The 14,906-nt window shown below is 30.9% G+C and overlaps 3 protein-coding genes across 4 annotated transcripts in view; 2 read left to right on the top strand and 1 right to left on the bottom strand.

Moving 5' to 3' along the window:
* LOC119609298 (skin secretory protein xP2-like) overlaps positions 1-5,053 on the bottom strand; it is a 5,731-nt gene extending 678 nt beyond the window's left edge. Inside the window, exons 1-3 of the mRNA XM_037964026.1 lie at positions 4,920-5,053; positions 3,872-4,785; positions 1-1,072 (exon numbers count right to left, since the gene is read on the bottom strand). The exon at positions 1-1,072 is cut by the window's left edge and continues 678 nt beyond it. Of these exons, the coding sequence (XP_037819954.1) occupies positions 300-1,072; positions 3,872-4,646 (1,548 nt within the window). The 5' untranslated portion in view covers positions 4,647-4,785; positions 4,920-5,053 and the 3' untranslated portion in view covers positions 1-299. The remainder of the gene's footprint in view (positions 1,073-3,871; positions 4,786-4,919) is intronic.
* The window catches only part of LOC119609297 (rabphilin-3A), a 28,473-nt gene that overhangs the window by 9,033 nt on the left and 4,534 nt on the right, over positions 1-14,906 (top strand). The window contains exon 1 of one of the 2 annotated variants that reach the window (XM_037964024.1): positions 6,815-7,611. The exons of the other annotated variant lie outside the window; for it this stretch is intronic. Coding sequence (XP_037819952.1) covers positions 7,529-7,611 — 83 coding nt within the window. The 5' untranslated portion in view covers positions 6,815-7,528. Of the gene's footprint in view, positions 1-6,814; positions 7,612-14,906 lie in introns of those variants that run through there. 2 annotated transcript variants of the gene reach the window in all.
* Positions 5,161-6,205, top strand: LOC119609300 (exosome complex component RRP4). Its single transcript, XM_037964029.1, has one exon. It carries the CDS (start codon positions 5,275-5,277, stop codon positions 6,169-6,171), a length of 897 nt encoding a protein of 298 aa, XP_037819957.1. The 5' UTR covers positions 5,161-5,274; the 3' UTR covers positions 6,172-6,205.

The raw sequence follows: 14,906 nt of genomic DNA on the forward strand, positions 1-14,906 counted from the left end.
ATATAACCGAAGAGTATTCGAATTCAAGGTTAATTAAAATTGCTAATAAACATGTTAGGAATTACAAATATTCGTTTTAGTTAAGCTAATAGTGCAATTTGACTAAACACTTAGATAACAATTATATTATAATAAAAAAGTATGTTTTGTTTTTATGAAATGGTTAAAGTTACGCCAATTTGTATCGTTTTTGATCGGTTTCTTTAATTAATTAATTAATTTAACATGAGCAAGCTGCACATATACAAATAGTTTGTTCGATTTTAGCTTTTGTTTGTGGGAATACAAATTTCCTTTAATTAATAAGCTACCAAATAGCTTAACAAGAAGCACATGAGTATGGCTAAAGAACCCTTTTCCTTAGGTCCTGCAGCATTATCGGCTGATTTAATAGTTTGATCTCCTATTAAGGTAGACTCTTGCTGCAATTGTTGTGAAGAAGAACCAGCGGTTATGGGTTGCATGGGAGCCAAGGGAGCAGAGCCTTCTGCTGGGGCAGGAGCAGCAGCTTCAGCTGGTTTAACTGCTTCAGCAGCTACTTGTGGTTCTGCTGGTGGTGGAGGTGCTGGATAACAGGCTATTTGTTCAACTTCTACCATTTTAGTGGCATCATTTGGATCGGTTTGATTGACACGTACTGGCACACAAATAATACCTCCAGCTGGGGGTTGTTCAGGATTAGCGGGGGCTGCTGGACTACCATCAGCAGCAGCTGCTGCCGCTACTGGGGCTACGGCTGCAGGGGTTTCTCCGGGATTAGTAGCATTTTGAGGCATATCAGCTGCTGGTACAGGAGCCATAGGGGCCAAAGGTGCTGGGGTTTCACCGGTAGCAGCAGCAGCGGCACCAGGGGCTGGTGTTTCTCCTGCATTTACCACAGTAACACCATTGGCATCTGTAGTAGCGTTCATTACTTGACCATTGTTAATAATTATAATACGATCGTGACCACCATCGGCACTACCACCTGCAGCGGCGGCAGCAGGTGCCTGTTCAACTACACGTGTCTGGGTAGGTGTAAGAACATGACCCAAAATGGCACCGCCTATAGCACCAGCTGCTAAACCAGAACCTATACGTTGTCAACAAAATATGTCAGTAATTTTTTATTCATTCTCTAGAAAACTTAGTTTGTTTCTATAACAAAGAATCTGTTAACTTAAAAAGTAAATATTATTTTGAAAAAAAAAAAAAAAAATAACGCGTATTCTCTTTTAACACTCAAATTCCAATGTCCCTCAAAACCATAAATAAAATTATCATAATTCAATTGTTGAAACAATTTGCTAAAGACTAATTGAATTTAACTTTTAACACCTTCACCAATAATGACACAAATGAATAAAAAAATCTTAAATTTTTATAACGGAAATTTTTGAAAAAATAACATTTTTTTTCTAATTTTACTTTAATTTACAATTTCTGGCGAATTTTCAAAAGTAACCATTATTTTTGAAAAGCGGTTACTTTTGTAAAAATAAAGAAAATTTCTTTAAAGGAGCTGTAAATTATTATTAAATTTAAAAATTATTACATTTAGCATTAAAATTTGCTAAAAATAAGTGGTTACTCGACTAATTCCGAATGGTTACTCGTAAAAATGTTAACAAAAATGAAAATTTCTTTTATCATTTTACTTTAGCTTTCATTTAAAAACAATTCCCTATGATTTTTCAAAAGTAACCACTATTCTAGAAAGTGGTTACTTTTCTTTAATCAAAGAAAATTTGTAGAAAAAAACAGTAAATTGTTATTAACATTAAAAGTGATTGTATGTGAAGCTAAAATTTGCCAAAAATAACTGGTTACTCACATAAATTCGAATGGTTACTCGTTAATAATTTAACAAAAATTAAAATTTCTTCTATAGTTTTACTTAAGTTTTCATTTACGAACAATCCCCTTTAATTTGTCAAAATTAACCATTATTTTAGAAAGTGGTTACTTTTCTTTAATTAAGAAAAATTTGTGGAAAAAAGCGGTAAATTGTTATAAAATTTTAAAATTGTTAAACATACTACATAAATTTCTTCAAAATAACCGGTTACTCGCATAAATTCAAACGGTTACTCGTAAAAAATTTAACAAAAATTAAAATTTCTTCTTTAATGTCACTTAAGTTTTCATTTGCAAACAATTCACTATAATTTTTCAAAAGTAACCATTATTTAAGAAAATGGTTACTTTTCTTTAATTAAGTAAAATTTGTACAAAAAATTATAATGAAAACTTAAAATGTTTAAATGTACTGCCTAATGTTGAGTAAAATAATTGGTTATTTACATAAATTCAAATGGTTACTCGTAAGAAAATTTATACAAATTAAAATTTCTTCTATAATTTTACTATATCAGTCATTTGTAAACAATTCTCTATAAAATAAGTAGTTACTAGCACATATTCGAACGGTTACTCGTTACTGGTTACTTTTTCTTATATAGATAATCTTGAGAAAAATGTTGGAATTAGTAATAAAAATCAAAAATTGAAACATTTAACGCTAACATTTGACCAAAATAAGAGATTACTCGAATAAATTTGAATGGTTACTCACAAAAATATTATCAAAAATTTAAATTTTTTAATAATTTTTCAATTACAAACATAATTAACGTTTTTTTTTACAAAGTAACGATTATTTTGAAAAGTGGTTACTTTTTCTTACTTTAAAGAATATTTTAGAAAAATGGTTGAAATAGTTATAGAATGCTAAATTACTACATTTTCTGCTTAAATTTGTTAAAAAAAGAAATTTTTCGAATAAATTTTAACGGTTACAAGCAAAAAATTTAGCAAAAATGGAAATTTTTCTTAATAATTTCTTGAAATTTTTACAAATTTTACAAAAAAACGTATTTTTTCAAAGAAATTTTTTAAAAATAGGGAAAATATTATAAAATTTGTTGCACTTTTTGTAAAAAATATTTAATTTTTATTTGTTTTCAAGGAAATTGTTTAAAAAATATTTTTTAGTCATTTCCTATATTGTAGTTATTTTCAAATTTTTGTTTTAATGTTAAATATTTGTTTATAAATTTATCAGATTTAAAAGCTTTAAAACTATTATGAATTAATGCCACATTTTTATTTTAACATTTAAAGCTTTATTTAGTTAAGGGTTTTCCCCTTTTGTTCGAATATAATTGACTTGCATGTTTTAATGCTTCTATGATAAAAGACTTTATTTCCCCAGTGATAATAAATTATACAAAAAGTCTTTATAATTGAATTTTTAATTATACTTATTGAAAATAAACCAGTTATGAGTTGAAAATAACATTTAATAAAAAATTATTTGTAATAATTTTATTTTTAATTATACTTATTGCAAAATAAACCTGTAAGAATTGAAGATTCATCAATAAGATGAAAAAACCCAAGGCACATTTGTGAAATTATTATAATTTTGACGTAATTAAAATAGCGAGTAATTATTAAAAGGCTTTAAACGAATCTATTATATTCTACAGCTGACTTTTCAGATTGATTTTTCAAAACTTTAAAGGTCTGAGATGACCTTCTTTGATTAACTTCGGAAATGAACTGTGTCACCAATAGTTTTGTTTGTAGGGTATAAAATTGTATAAACTTTTATATCAATATTTCAATTAAATGTGGGTTGAATAACTTATACGTTATGGATGAAAGTTTTGTTAAATATTTTGTAATATTTACTACCATAATTAAAAAGTATTTATGTGTTAAAAGTTGTTATATTTATATAATAATACATATTTAAAATATTTGCATTATTTGTGTATAGAAAAAAAAAGAAAATTTAAATAAATGCAATGGTTGAATGAACACAAAATGAAAATGATGATAAACTTAAAAAAGGTTTTAATTTAAAATTGAAAAAAGTGTAACTTACCGAAACCTAAACCGGAAGAAGTTTGCTGAGGTGGTGAGGAATAGAGAACAGCACCTGGTGGCAAAGCATTACCAGCGGGCAAGTAGGTAGCACCTTGTGGCAAGTTTTGAGGCGATTGATAATAATTAGAGCCAGCTGGAGCATGATAACCACCACCATAACCTCCGGCAGGATATGAACCACCAGCCGGATAGCCACCGGGAACATGAGAAGGACTGTTATAGTAAGTGGCTCCTGGTGGTAGATTATTGGGACTATGATATGTTGCACCAGCTGGTAAAGCGCCTGGTTGATGGTACTGAGGAGCTCCGTAGTTGGTACCGGTGGCCTGGTTATAACTAGGGGGAGCAGCGCCATAATTAGGTTTCTGATATACCGGTGGGGCTTCATGCATATTAGTTTTAGCTCCTCCAGGAACATTCGAGGCAGAATATGCTGGTGGTGGACCGGCATGACCTTGATTGGGTACATTCCAACCAATTGGTTGATTATTAGTAGACGGAGCACCAGCACTAGCAGGACGATTAGGTTGCGAGTTATAGTTGGGATAGCTCAATTTCGCAGCATCGGCATGTGAGTTACTGCTGCTGCTTCCACTATTAGTGTTGTAACTAGGTTTAGTAACACTAGTAGGCTGACGTCTAGTGGTATAACCGCCACCGGAAGATTTCCTATTACTGCCTCCCAAAGCCCTTTTGGCTTCACATATTGGAGCAGCTATTACAAGGCCACAAACCAGCAAAACCAACACCAGTTTACGTGGTGCCGTAGACATTTTCACAAAAAAATTCAACTTTTTTTTTAACCACTACACTACTTTTTTTCTGGAAGCTTTATTTTTAGTCTTAAAATTTTATTTAGTATATTTTTTTCCTTTAAATTGCGACTGACGCTCGTTGAAATTTTACTAAGAACTGAAAAAATAAAATACAATGTTTGTGTCAAAAAAAATCGTTAAACAAACACAAAATATTAATGCCGTGCTTGTGACTGGGTTGTTGTTGCGATTTAATAAATAATTCACTAACTAATTTAATAACCAGTTTACCTCTTTGCCTCCCTAAATGTTGTTAAAAATAATTTTCACTTTATTTGTTTGCTTTTTTTTTCAAATGAAAAATACGACTGGCGAATTTCACCAACAACAATGACGGACAAATGACGCATTAAAATACAACAATAATACAAACAAAAACAAAATTTGACAGTTTTCCTACATTAAAAATAATATGGCAGCTCAAGTAAAATAACAGCTGTAATAAACCAAACATAATATGGCAACTTCACTTCTTCTCTGTCGATTGGCAATTCAAAACAAAACAACACCGCGTGTGTAGCCACAATTTTTTGTTTATTTTTATTTTTTGTTAAAAAAATTAACTTTTTGACTAAACTTTAATAAAATGTCCACAAATGTGAATATAAAACTAGCCTTAGATCGTGTTAATATGGATCTATTGGCCCAAAATCAAACAAATGCCCCGCGTTTGTACACGCCCGGCGAGGTGGTTACTGCCCAACAGGGTTTTATGAAGGGTCATGGTACTTATGTGGAGGGTGATGATATTATAGCCTCGGTGGCTGGCGTTATAGAGCAAGTCAACAAATTGGTTTCCATAAAACCCCTAAAAAGTCGTTATGTGGGTGAAATTGGTGATGTGGTGGTGGCACGCATAACTGAAGTGCAACAGAAAAGATGGAAGGTGGACACAAATTCCCGTTTGGATTCTGTTCTACTGCTTTCCTCGGTCAATTTACCGGGTGGTGAGCTGAGACGACGTGTGGCTGAGGATGAACAGGCTATGCGCAAGTATCTACAAGAGGGTGATCTTATTTCCGCTGAAGTACAAAATATTTATGATGAGGGCACCCTATCTCTATACACCAGATCTTTAAAATATGGCAAACTTTCCCAGGGTGTTTTAGTTAAAGTCTTTCCCTCTTTGGTTAAAAGGCGTAAGACACATTTCCATAATTTGTCCTGTGGTGCTAGCATTATTTTGGGTAATAATGGTTTTATTTGGATATCGCCTCTGGTAAATTTGGAACAAGATGGTGGCGATGGTGGTTTCTCACAAAATCTTTCGGAGGTTATACCTCGAGCCGATCGTGAAGTTATTTGCCGTTTAAGAAATTGTATTTTGGCCTTGGCGCATTGTAAAATGATGTTATATGATACGAGTATTTTGTATGCTTATGAGGAGTCTATGAAATATGAAGTCCACGAATTGCTGCAGCAAGAGGCCATTTTTGATGTGGCCTTTTTGACGCAACATCGTTTGAGATTGCAGGAGGAGTGATGTCAGTTGATGAATAAATTAGTAAATAAGCCTATGTGGTGTCTTAAGTTGAAATGAAACGTTAAGGATTAACAAATTACAAAAAGCAATTAATTTTGAGCTCAATATAAAGGTGTTACTGAAAAACTGCAGTTGAACATAGCAAGAATAGACCTAGAACTGATAAAGAACTGATTTATAACTGAACTAGAAATTTAAAATATCTTAACTATAATGTAACTAGAACTGAAACTAATATAAAACTGAACTAGAACTGAGCTAGAACTGCACTTGAACTGAACAAGAGCTAAACTGGAGCTGAACTAATATGAACTGAACTACATTTGAATTTATATCTATAAAGAACTGAACTAGATACAAACTGTAACAAAAAAAAACACATTTTCATTTATTTAGATTTCACTGTGTTCACTTCATTATTATTCATAACCTAACGTTATGGATACCAAACCATTAGGAAAAAAACAAGAATTACTGGCCCTCAAAATGCAATGTTAAAAATTCCACATAAATGAACGAATCTTACAACCACCAATATGCTTTTCTATTCGGTAAAATGTGTGAGTGAGTGTGTGCGGGTTAGAAAAATGGAGACATACTTCAACAGTTTTAATATTGATAACAATATAACACGTGGGGGAAAAGGAATACAAAAATCCAACTGCAAAAAACAACAATAACAACATCAAAATGTACACAAACGAATGTCTGGAATGTTACGCAGTTTTGCACTTGTATGTTTGTTTGTAAAAGTAACGGTTAAAATTAGGTGTGAGTATGTTTGTTGAGTAAAGAAAGCCAGACAAAGGCAGAGGATATGAACACAAATATACAGTTATTTTAATGTTGAGAGAGAACACGAGTTGTAAAAGAGAACAAGAGCATAAATATGAAGGAAAAAGTTACTTAAATAATGGAGTTGTAGGACCAGAGGGTTACAGAGGGCAGAAGACACTATCAGCAGACTACTAAGCAACAGGCAGAATACTGTTAATTTTAGTCTAAAATCAACCATTAAACAGGGCGTAACAAGAAGCGCATAAAAAAATAACCAAAAAGAAAATGTCTAGTGAAAAGTTTGAATAAAAAATCAAACAGAAAATGGAAATTAATAAAATATTTATCTAATTAAATAAAGAATAATTAAATCGTTGTCTCTAGTAAAGGTGTAAATAATCAAATTAATTAACAACTACAAATTGGTGTCTAAAATTTACAATAAAATATGCTTCAACATTATTTTATTATTTGCTTACAAGAAAAAAATGTGTTAATTTAAAATTTTTTATAAGAATAAGCATAAAAAGTTAAAATTTTAATAATTATTAAGCTAAATCTGTGTGCATAAGTTCTGACCATGGATTTTCGAAACCTTAACAATGGCGCTGGCGGTAACAAATATGTCTGTCCCAGCGACAGGCAATTGGCATTGAGAGCAAAGTAAATATGAAAAAATTTTCTAAAATTTTTTTTCCTACTGCACTCATAATAATAAATAATACACAATTTTTCAAACAGTTCCTGCTAGAACCCTTTTAATCATAACTACTCCTCCCCAAATCCTCACCTATACCCAAACCTTTTTATTCCCCGTATCACACATACTATATACATGCATAAGTGTGATATTTCTATTCCCTACACATACTTGAACTTCAATTCTTTACTGTTGTTGTTGTTGCTTCATTTTAACCACAAAAAAATATTATTTTACAAATGGTGGCACATACATACAAACTTCCAACACACCATTGCCACGAACAACAACAATCATTCTCATACAATTTGTTTTTATGGTTGTCGCTTTTTTGATGTTGATTTTTTGTAATACCGTTATTTCTATTTACTTTCATTTATAATTGTTGTTGTTGTTGCCCTCTCCCGTGTTTTTTTGTAAAGTACTCATATGTTTTAATATGCATGCATGATTTTGTTTTTAGTAGCTGTTGATACAAGATAATTTCATTAACTTGTAATTGTTGTTGTTGTTGTTATTATTATTGTAATTTTTGGCAACAAAAATGGAAAATTATTAAAAAGGAACAGAAATACTACATACAATTTGTGTGTATGTAGCTTGTTAACTTTAACTAACATATGCTTAGTTAAATAATCATAAAAAATTGTTAGTTAGGAGGAAAAGTCATGTCGTTTAATTGAATTTGTTTAATTGTTATAATAAAAATGTATTAAAATAATATAAATAGAAATTAATTAGAACTGAAGTGGAACTGAACTGGAAGTAGAACTGAACTTGAACTAGAACTGAACTAGACTTCAACTCAACTTGAGCTAGAACTGAACTAGAACTGTACTAAAACTGAACTAGAACTGAACTAGAACTGAACTAGAATTCAACTAGAACTGAACTAGAACTGAACTAGAACTGAACTAGAACTGAACTAGAACTGAACTAGAACTGAACTAGAACTGAACTAGAACTGAACTAGAACTGAACTAGAACTGAACTAGAACTGAACTAGAACTGAACTAGAACTGAACTAGAACTGAACTAGAACTGAACTAGAACTGAACTAGAACTGAACTAGAACTGAACTAGAACTGAACTAGAACTGAACTAGAACTGAACTAGAACTGAACTAGAACTGAACTAGAACTGACTAGAACTGAACTAGAACTGAACTAGAACTGAACTAGAACTGAACTAGAACTGAACTAGAACTGAACTAGAACTGAACTAGAACTGAACTGAACTAGAACTGAACTAGAACTGAACTAGAACTGAACTAGAACTGAACTAGAACTGAACTAGAAACTGAACTAGAACTGAACTAGAACTGAACTAGAACTGAACTAGAACTGAACTAGAACTGAACTAGAACTGAACTAGAACTGAACTAGAACTGAACTAGAACTGAACTAGAACTGAACTAGAACTGAACTAGAACTGAACTAGAACTGAACTAGAACTGAACTAGAACTGAACTAGAACTGAACTAGAACTGAACTAGAACTGAACTAGAACTGAACTAGAACTGAACTAGAACTGAACTAGAACTGAATTAGAACTGAACTAGAACTGAGCTAGAACTGAACTTAACCTGAACTAGAACTGAACTAGAACTGAACTAGAACTGAACTAGAACTGAACTAGAACTGAACTAGAACTGAACTAGAACTGAACTAGAACTGAACTAGAACTGAACTAGAACTGAGCTAGAACTGAACTTAACCTGAACTAGAACTGAACTAGAACTGAACTAGAACTGAACTAGAACTGAACTAGAACTGAACTGAACTAGAACTGAACTAGAACTGAACAAGAACTGAACTAGAACTGAACTAGATCTGAACTAGAACTGAGCTAGAACTGAACATGAACTGAACTAGAACTGAACTAAAGCTGAACTAGAAATGAACTAGAACTGCACTAGAACTGAACTAGAACTGAACTGAATTAGAACTGAACTAGAACTGAAGTAAAACTGCACTAGAACTGAACTAGATCTGAACTAAAACTGAACTAGAACTAAACTAAAATAGAAAACTAAAACTGATCTAACATAATAACCTAAAATATCAATTCTTGCTCTCAAGTAAAATTGTAAACCGTAACGTATGAGTATTTAATTAAAACTCATACGTACTGTGGACTGAATTGCAATTTTAAATTAAACAAATGTTTTTCAACGTTAATTGATAAAATATAAAGAAAACTATTAACCAAAAACGTATTAAAGACGTATGTATGTGTAATTGAATTATAATTACAATAACAAAACCATACGTAAATTCATTGCTCTAATAAGTTTATAAATTAAAATAGGATGTAGGAGAGTGTGAGTCAAAATAATGGGTCACTAATTAAAGCAAGGATTCTTAAATTTGCACTTAAGCTTAAAAAGCCACACACTTGCACATACTCACACTCGCAAACAACATGCAGTGCCAACTACAGCAACCGGACATGTTTAAAGACGCCATTATCATTAATACTTAAATGTATTAGTTAGTAGTAAAAATGATGACTGACTCTATTCTCTACTCTTCTCTATGAGTACAATTGTTTGGCGTCATTATGTTTAATAGTTGGCGGATATGGCGTCTTTGTTGTCGTCTTGTTTAGTATTTTATTCCTAATGTGTTTGTGTGTGTCTGTGTAAGTGTTTTCATAATTTTAATTGAGTTGTTAGTTAATATTTAATGCTCTTCAATAATATTTTACAATCGCATTTGAAGTGTTAATTAGCAATTAATTACAATTTAATTACCAGTTAAATACACCACAGGCTGTTAGTAATCAAGAAACAACGAAGATTCAAGAAAATGTTTACAATTTACTTACATATTTTGTTTGTATTCTACTTTAAATGGTCCATTTGTTAACATTTAGAAAGGAAATCCTTTATTTAATTATGTTACCTTTTTTTTTGTAAATGTAAAGATTTGTTTTTATTTAGAAAAATATTTGTTTAACAATCAGTTGGGAATTTTCCTAGAAACCGACCAAATTTAATTTGTTATTTTTGTATTCAAAAAACGAAGATACCATTGAAATACAAGTGCCTGTTGCGAGCGGCGCGTGGGTGTTAAAAGGAAATGTTTAAATTTAGGCATATTAAGCCTTTGGGTTATTTTTCTAGTATTTTATTTGCAAAAAAATAAGGAGAAGGACAAAAAAAATAACAACAGCAATAAAATGTATGTTTATTTATGGAAATAAACTATCACATTTTATTATTTCTTTCATAAATCAATCAACATTTTTGAAAGGGAAGAAACGAGACAATTTTTCTGCAAAAAAAAGCTAAAAATAAAAAATTTCAAGTACAATACAAATAAATGGATGAATCTAGAGAAAATAGCAAGTAATAGAATATTTGGCTGTGACGAAATCATACAATACATACTTTAATTTGTTTAGTTAATTTTAGATTCATGTCTAGGTCAGTTCTAGTTTACTTCTTGTTCTAGGTTCGTTCAATTCTATTTAACTACAAGTTCAATTCTAGTTCAGTTTTAGTTAAGTTGTAATTTAGCTCCAGTTTGGTACCAGTTTAGTTCTAGTTCAGTTCTAGTTCAGTTCTAGTTCTAGTTCAGTTCTAGTTCAGTTCTAGTTCAGTTCTAGTCCAGTTCTAGTCCAGTTCTAGTCCAGTTCTAGTTCAGTTCTAGTTCAGTTCTAGTTCAGTTCTAGTTCAGTTCTAGTTCAGTTCTAGTTCAGTTCTAGTTCAGTTCTAGTTCAGTTCTAGTTCAGTTCTAGTTCAGTTCTAGTTCAGTTCTAGTTCTGTTCTAGTTCTGTTCTAGTTCTGTTCTAGTTCTGTTCTAGTTCTGTTCTAGTACAGTTCTAGTTCAGTTCTAGTTCAGTTCTAGTTCAGTTCTAGTTCAGTTCTAGTTCAGTTCTAGTTCAGTTCTAGTTCAGTTCTAGTTCAGTTCTAGTTCAGTTCTAGTTCAGTTCTAGTTCAGTTCTAGTTCAGTTCAGTTCTAGTTCAGTTCTAGTTCAGTTCTAGTTCAGTTCTAGTTCAGTTCTAGTTCAGTTCTAGTTCAGTTCTAGTTCAGTTCTAGTTCAGTTCTAGTTCAGTTCTAGTTCAGTTCTAGTTCAGTTCTAGTTCAGTTCTAGTTCAGTTCTAGTTCAGTTCTAGTTCAGTTCTAGTTCAGTTCTAGTTCAGTTCTAGTTCCGTTCTAGTTCAGTTCTAGTTCAGTTCTAGTTCAGTTCTAGTTCAGTTCTAGTTCAGTTCTAGTTGAGTTCTAGTTGAGTTCTAGTTGAGTTCTAGTTCAGTTCTAGTTCAGTTCTAGTTCAGTTCTAGTTCAGTTCTAGTTCTAGTTCAGTTCTAGTCCAGTTCTAGTCCAATTCTAGTTCAGTTCTAGTTCAGTTCTAGTTCAGTTCTAGTTCAGTTCTAGTTCAGTTCTAGTTCAGTTCTAGTTCAGTTCTGGTTCAGTTCTAGTTCAGTTCTAGTTCAGTTCTAGTTCAGTTCAGTTCAGTATGTTCAGTTCTAGTTCAGTTCTAGTTTCAGTTCTAGTTTCCAGTTCTAGTTCAGTTCTCAGTTCAGTTCTAGTTCAGTTCTAGTTTCAGTTCTAGTTTTCAGTTCTAGTTCAGTTCTAGTTCAGTTCTAGTTCAGTCTAGTTCAGTTCTAGTTCAGTTCTAGTTCAGTTCTAGTTCCGTTCTAGTTCAGTTCTAGTTCAGTTCTAGTTCAGTTCTAGTTCAGTTCTAGTTCAGTTCTAGTTCAGTTCTAGTTTCAGTTCTAGTTCAGTTCTAGTTCCGTTCTAGTTCAGTTCTAGTTTAGTTCTAGTACAGTTTTCTAGTTCCAGTTCTAGTTTATTTCTAGTTTTTTATTTAGTTAGTTCTATGTTCAGTTCTAGTTAAGTTCTAGTTCAGTTCTAGTTCAGTCTAGTCAGTTTTAGTTCAGTTCTAGTCACGTTCTAGTTCAGTTCTAGTTCAGTTCTAAGTTCAGGTTCTAGTTCAGGTTCAAGTTCAGTTTCTAGTTCAGATTCTAGTTCAGTTTAGTCTAGTTCAGTTCTAGTTTCAGTTCTAGTTCAGTTCTAGTTCTAGTTCAGTTCTAGTTCTAGTTCAGTTCTAGTTCAGTTCTAGTTCAGTTCTAGTTCAGTTCTAGTTCAGTTCTAGTTCAGTTCTAGTTCAGTTCTATTTTTATTTTAAAACAAACAAATTTAATAACAAACAACTGAAACCTTAAAAATATGTTTTATATTTTAATTTTAATAAATACACTGTAAGTTTATGATTTTATTTGGTTTTAAGTTGAATTTAATTTGTTTTAAAATAAAAGTTTAAGGAAAAATCCGTATGAAACCCTTAAAACTTCCTGATTATTGTGATATTTAAATATAATAAAGAAAGTTTGTAATTTAAGGTTTAGCTTAAAAATTCAAAGACTAATTGAAAATTTTACAAGGTTTCCTAATAATTATTATTTTAATTTCTTAGAAATCAAAGTTTATTTAAAATATGTCTGGTTATTGCAGCCTTGATATTATTTGCAATTTTAAATTGAAAACATCAACATGTTTTTCTAAGACAATACCTTGACCTTTAAGTTTAAAAATGACCAAAAACAAAAAAGAAAACCCTCAAATTTCAAGTTCAATAAAACACCTTTTTCTCAGTTTAACATGTGTGCACACGTTTTGTGTAAATGAACTCTATAAACTTTGATTTATTACAAAATCTGTGAAATGAACACTTAAAACAAATCCCAGGATAAAACTATAAACTAAGCAGCAACAAAACTTCAACGAAATCCTTTAAGCAATTGAGGCTTTTTATGGGAAATTTATTTTAAAAAAGAATGTGATATTTAAGTAAGAAAATCGAATCTCAAAGTTTGTTGTTTTTTAATAAAAATTCCTTTAAATTTAAATTTAGAAGTTATTTTAATGTTATTGGTTTGTTGCTGTTGTTGTTTTATTTTCTTACAATTTTGCTATGAAAACATTGAAAAGGGAAATAAAAAAAAATATGAAACTGACATTTGCTGTCAAGTGTAGCCTGACAATTTACTGGCATTTTACAGTTTTTTTTGTTGTGTTGTTGTTATATAAAGAAAATAAAGAGACATTTATAAAGTATAATCAACAGTAAAGTAACGGATATGTCATATAACGGCAATGAATGTAACAGGCTCAAAAACACGCATACAGACAAACACATACATTTACTAAGGAGCAGAGGGTGAAGGGGAGAGAGAGTGGCCTAGTTTTAGGCTTTACTTAGTGGTTTAAAGTAAAAAGTTTTTAAATATTTGATTTTAAAGTAATAGAATTTGTTAAATTAAAGCCTAAAGTCAAATCGTTGAGATAAAAGTTTTGTATTTAAATTTTACACTTCAACACCTTTTTATTACTTTAAAAATGTTTCTTAACTATATGATGAGTTCCTGTGAAGAAACTAACTAACTAATTTGCCTTTATGCTTAAGAAACTTTTGCTCATTTCCTTATTTGAAATTTAAATTATTTTTTCCTTACTTGCTAGGCTTCTCTTTCACTTCTTTATTTATTCTTTTACTTGCCAACCGAACTCCTAAAATAACTAATGTAATTTAGTTGTAAAAAGCATAAAAAAAACACATTCTATAAAGAAAAATATGGCTTTTATGTCAAGTGTTTAACAAATACACAAATGTACATAAAAATTTACTTATATACATATTATAAGTACATAAATATAAATACATATTGTGTTGTACTGACATCAACACTGTTTAAACATAAATACTTAAAAGCCTAAAGACATTTCTAGAGAAAGAGGATGCCAGAGAAATAAGAACATTTTAAAGGAAAAGTAAAAATTTAGTTGTAGTTTTAAGTACTTACAGTGCGTATGAGTTTTAAATAAATACTCATACGTTACGGATTACAATTTTACTTGCGAGCAAAAATAGTTCAGTTCTAGTTCTTATATTTTCTTCACTTTGTCTCTTAATATGCTAAATTTAAAGATTTCCCATATATCTGGCAGCCTTAACATTCTGAATACAATTGCAACTACAACCACACTTACTACAAATAAAATAATATTATTAATATTCATTTATTTACATAACTTTTAAGTCATTTTTTTAGTTCAAACCAAACAAAAAAAAACTCTATTTTGTCGTCTTTCGCTTGTCGTCTGCGGTGGCAATTCTGCAAACTGTTATATGCAGATTTCTATCAAATTATCTCACACTCTTACACATACACACACTATTATCCTGTACTGTTTTTCAATCATTTATTTGCCTGTTCTTTAAAACTCCTGCTCATTTTTTTTTTTTTTTT

This window comes from Lucilia sericata, unplaced genomic scaffold (genome assembly GCF_015586225.1).
Source record: "Lucilia sericata isolate MDLA Ls3-8-SP2 unplaced genomic scaffold, ASM1558622v1 Contig000959F_arrow, whole genome shotgun sequence".
In the NCBI taxonomy this organism is placed as follows: Eukaryota; Metazoa; Arthropoda; class Insecta; order Diptera; family Calliphoridae; genus Lucilia; species Lucilia sericata.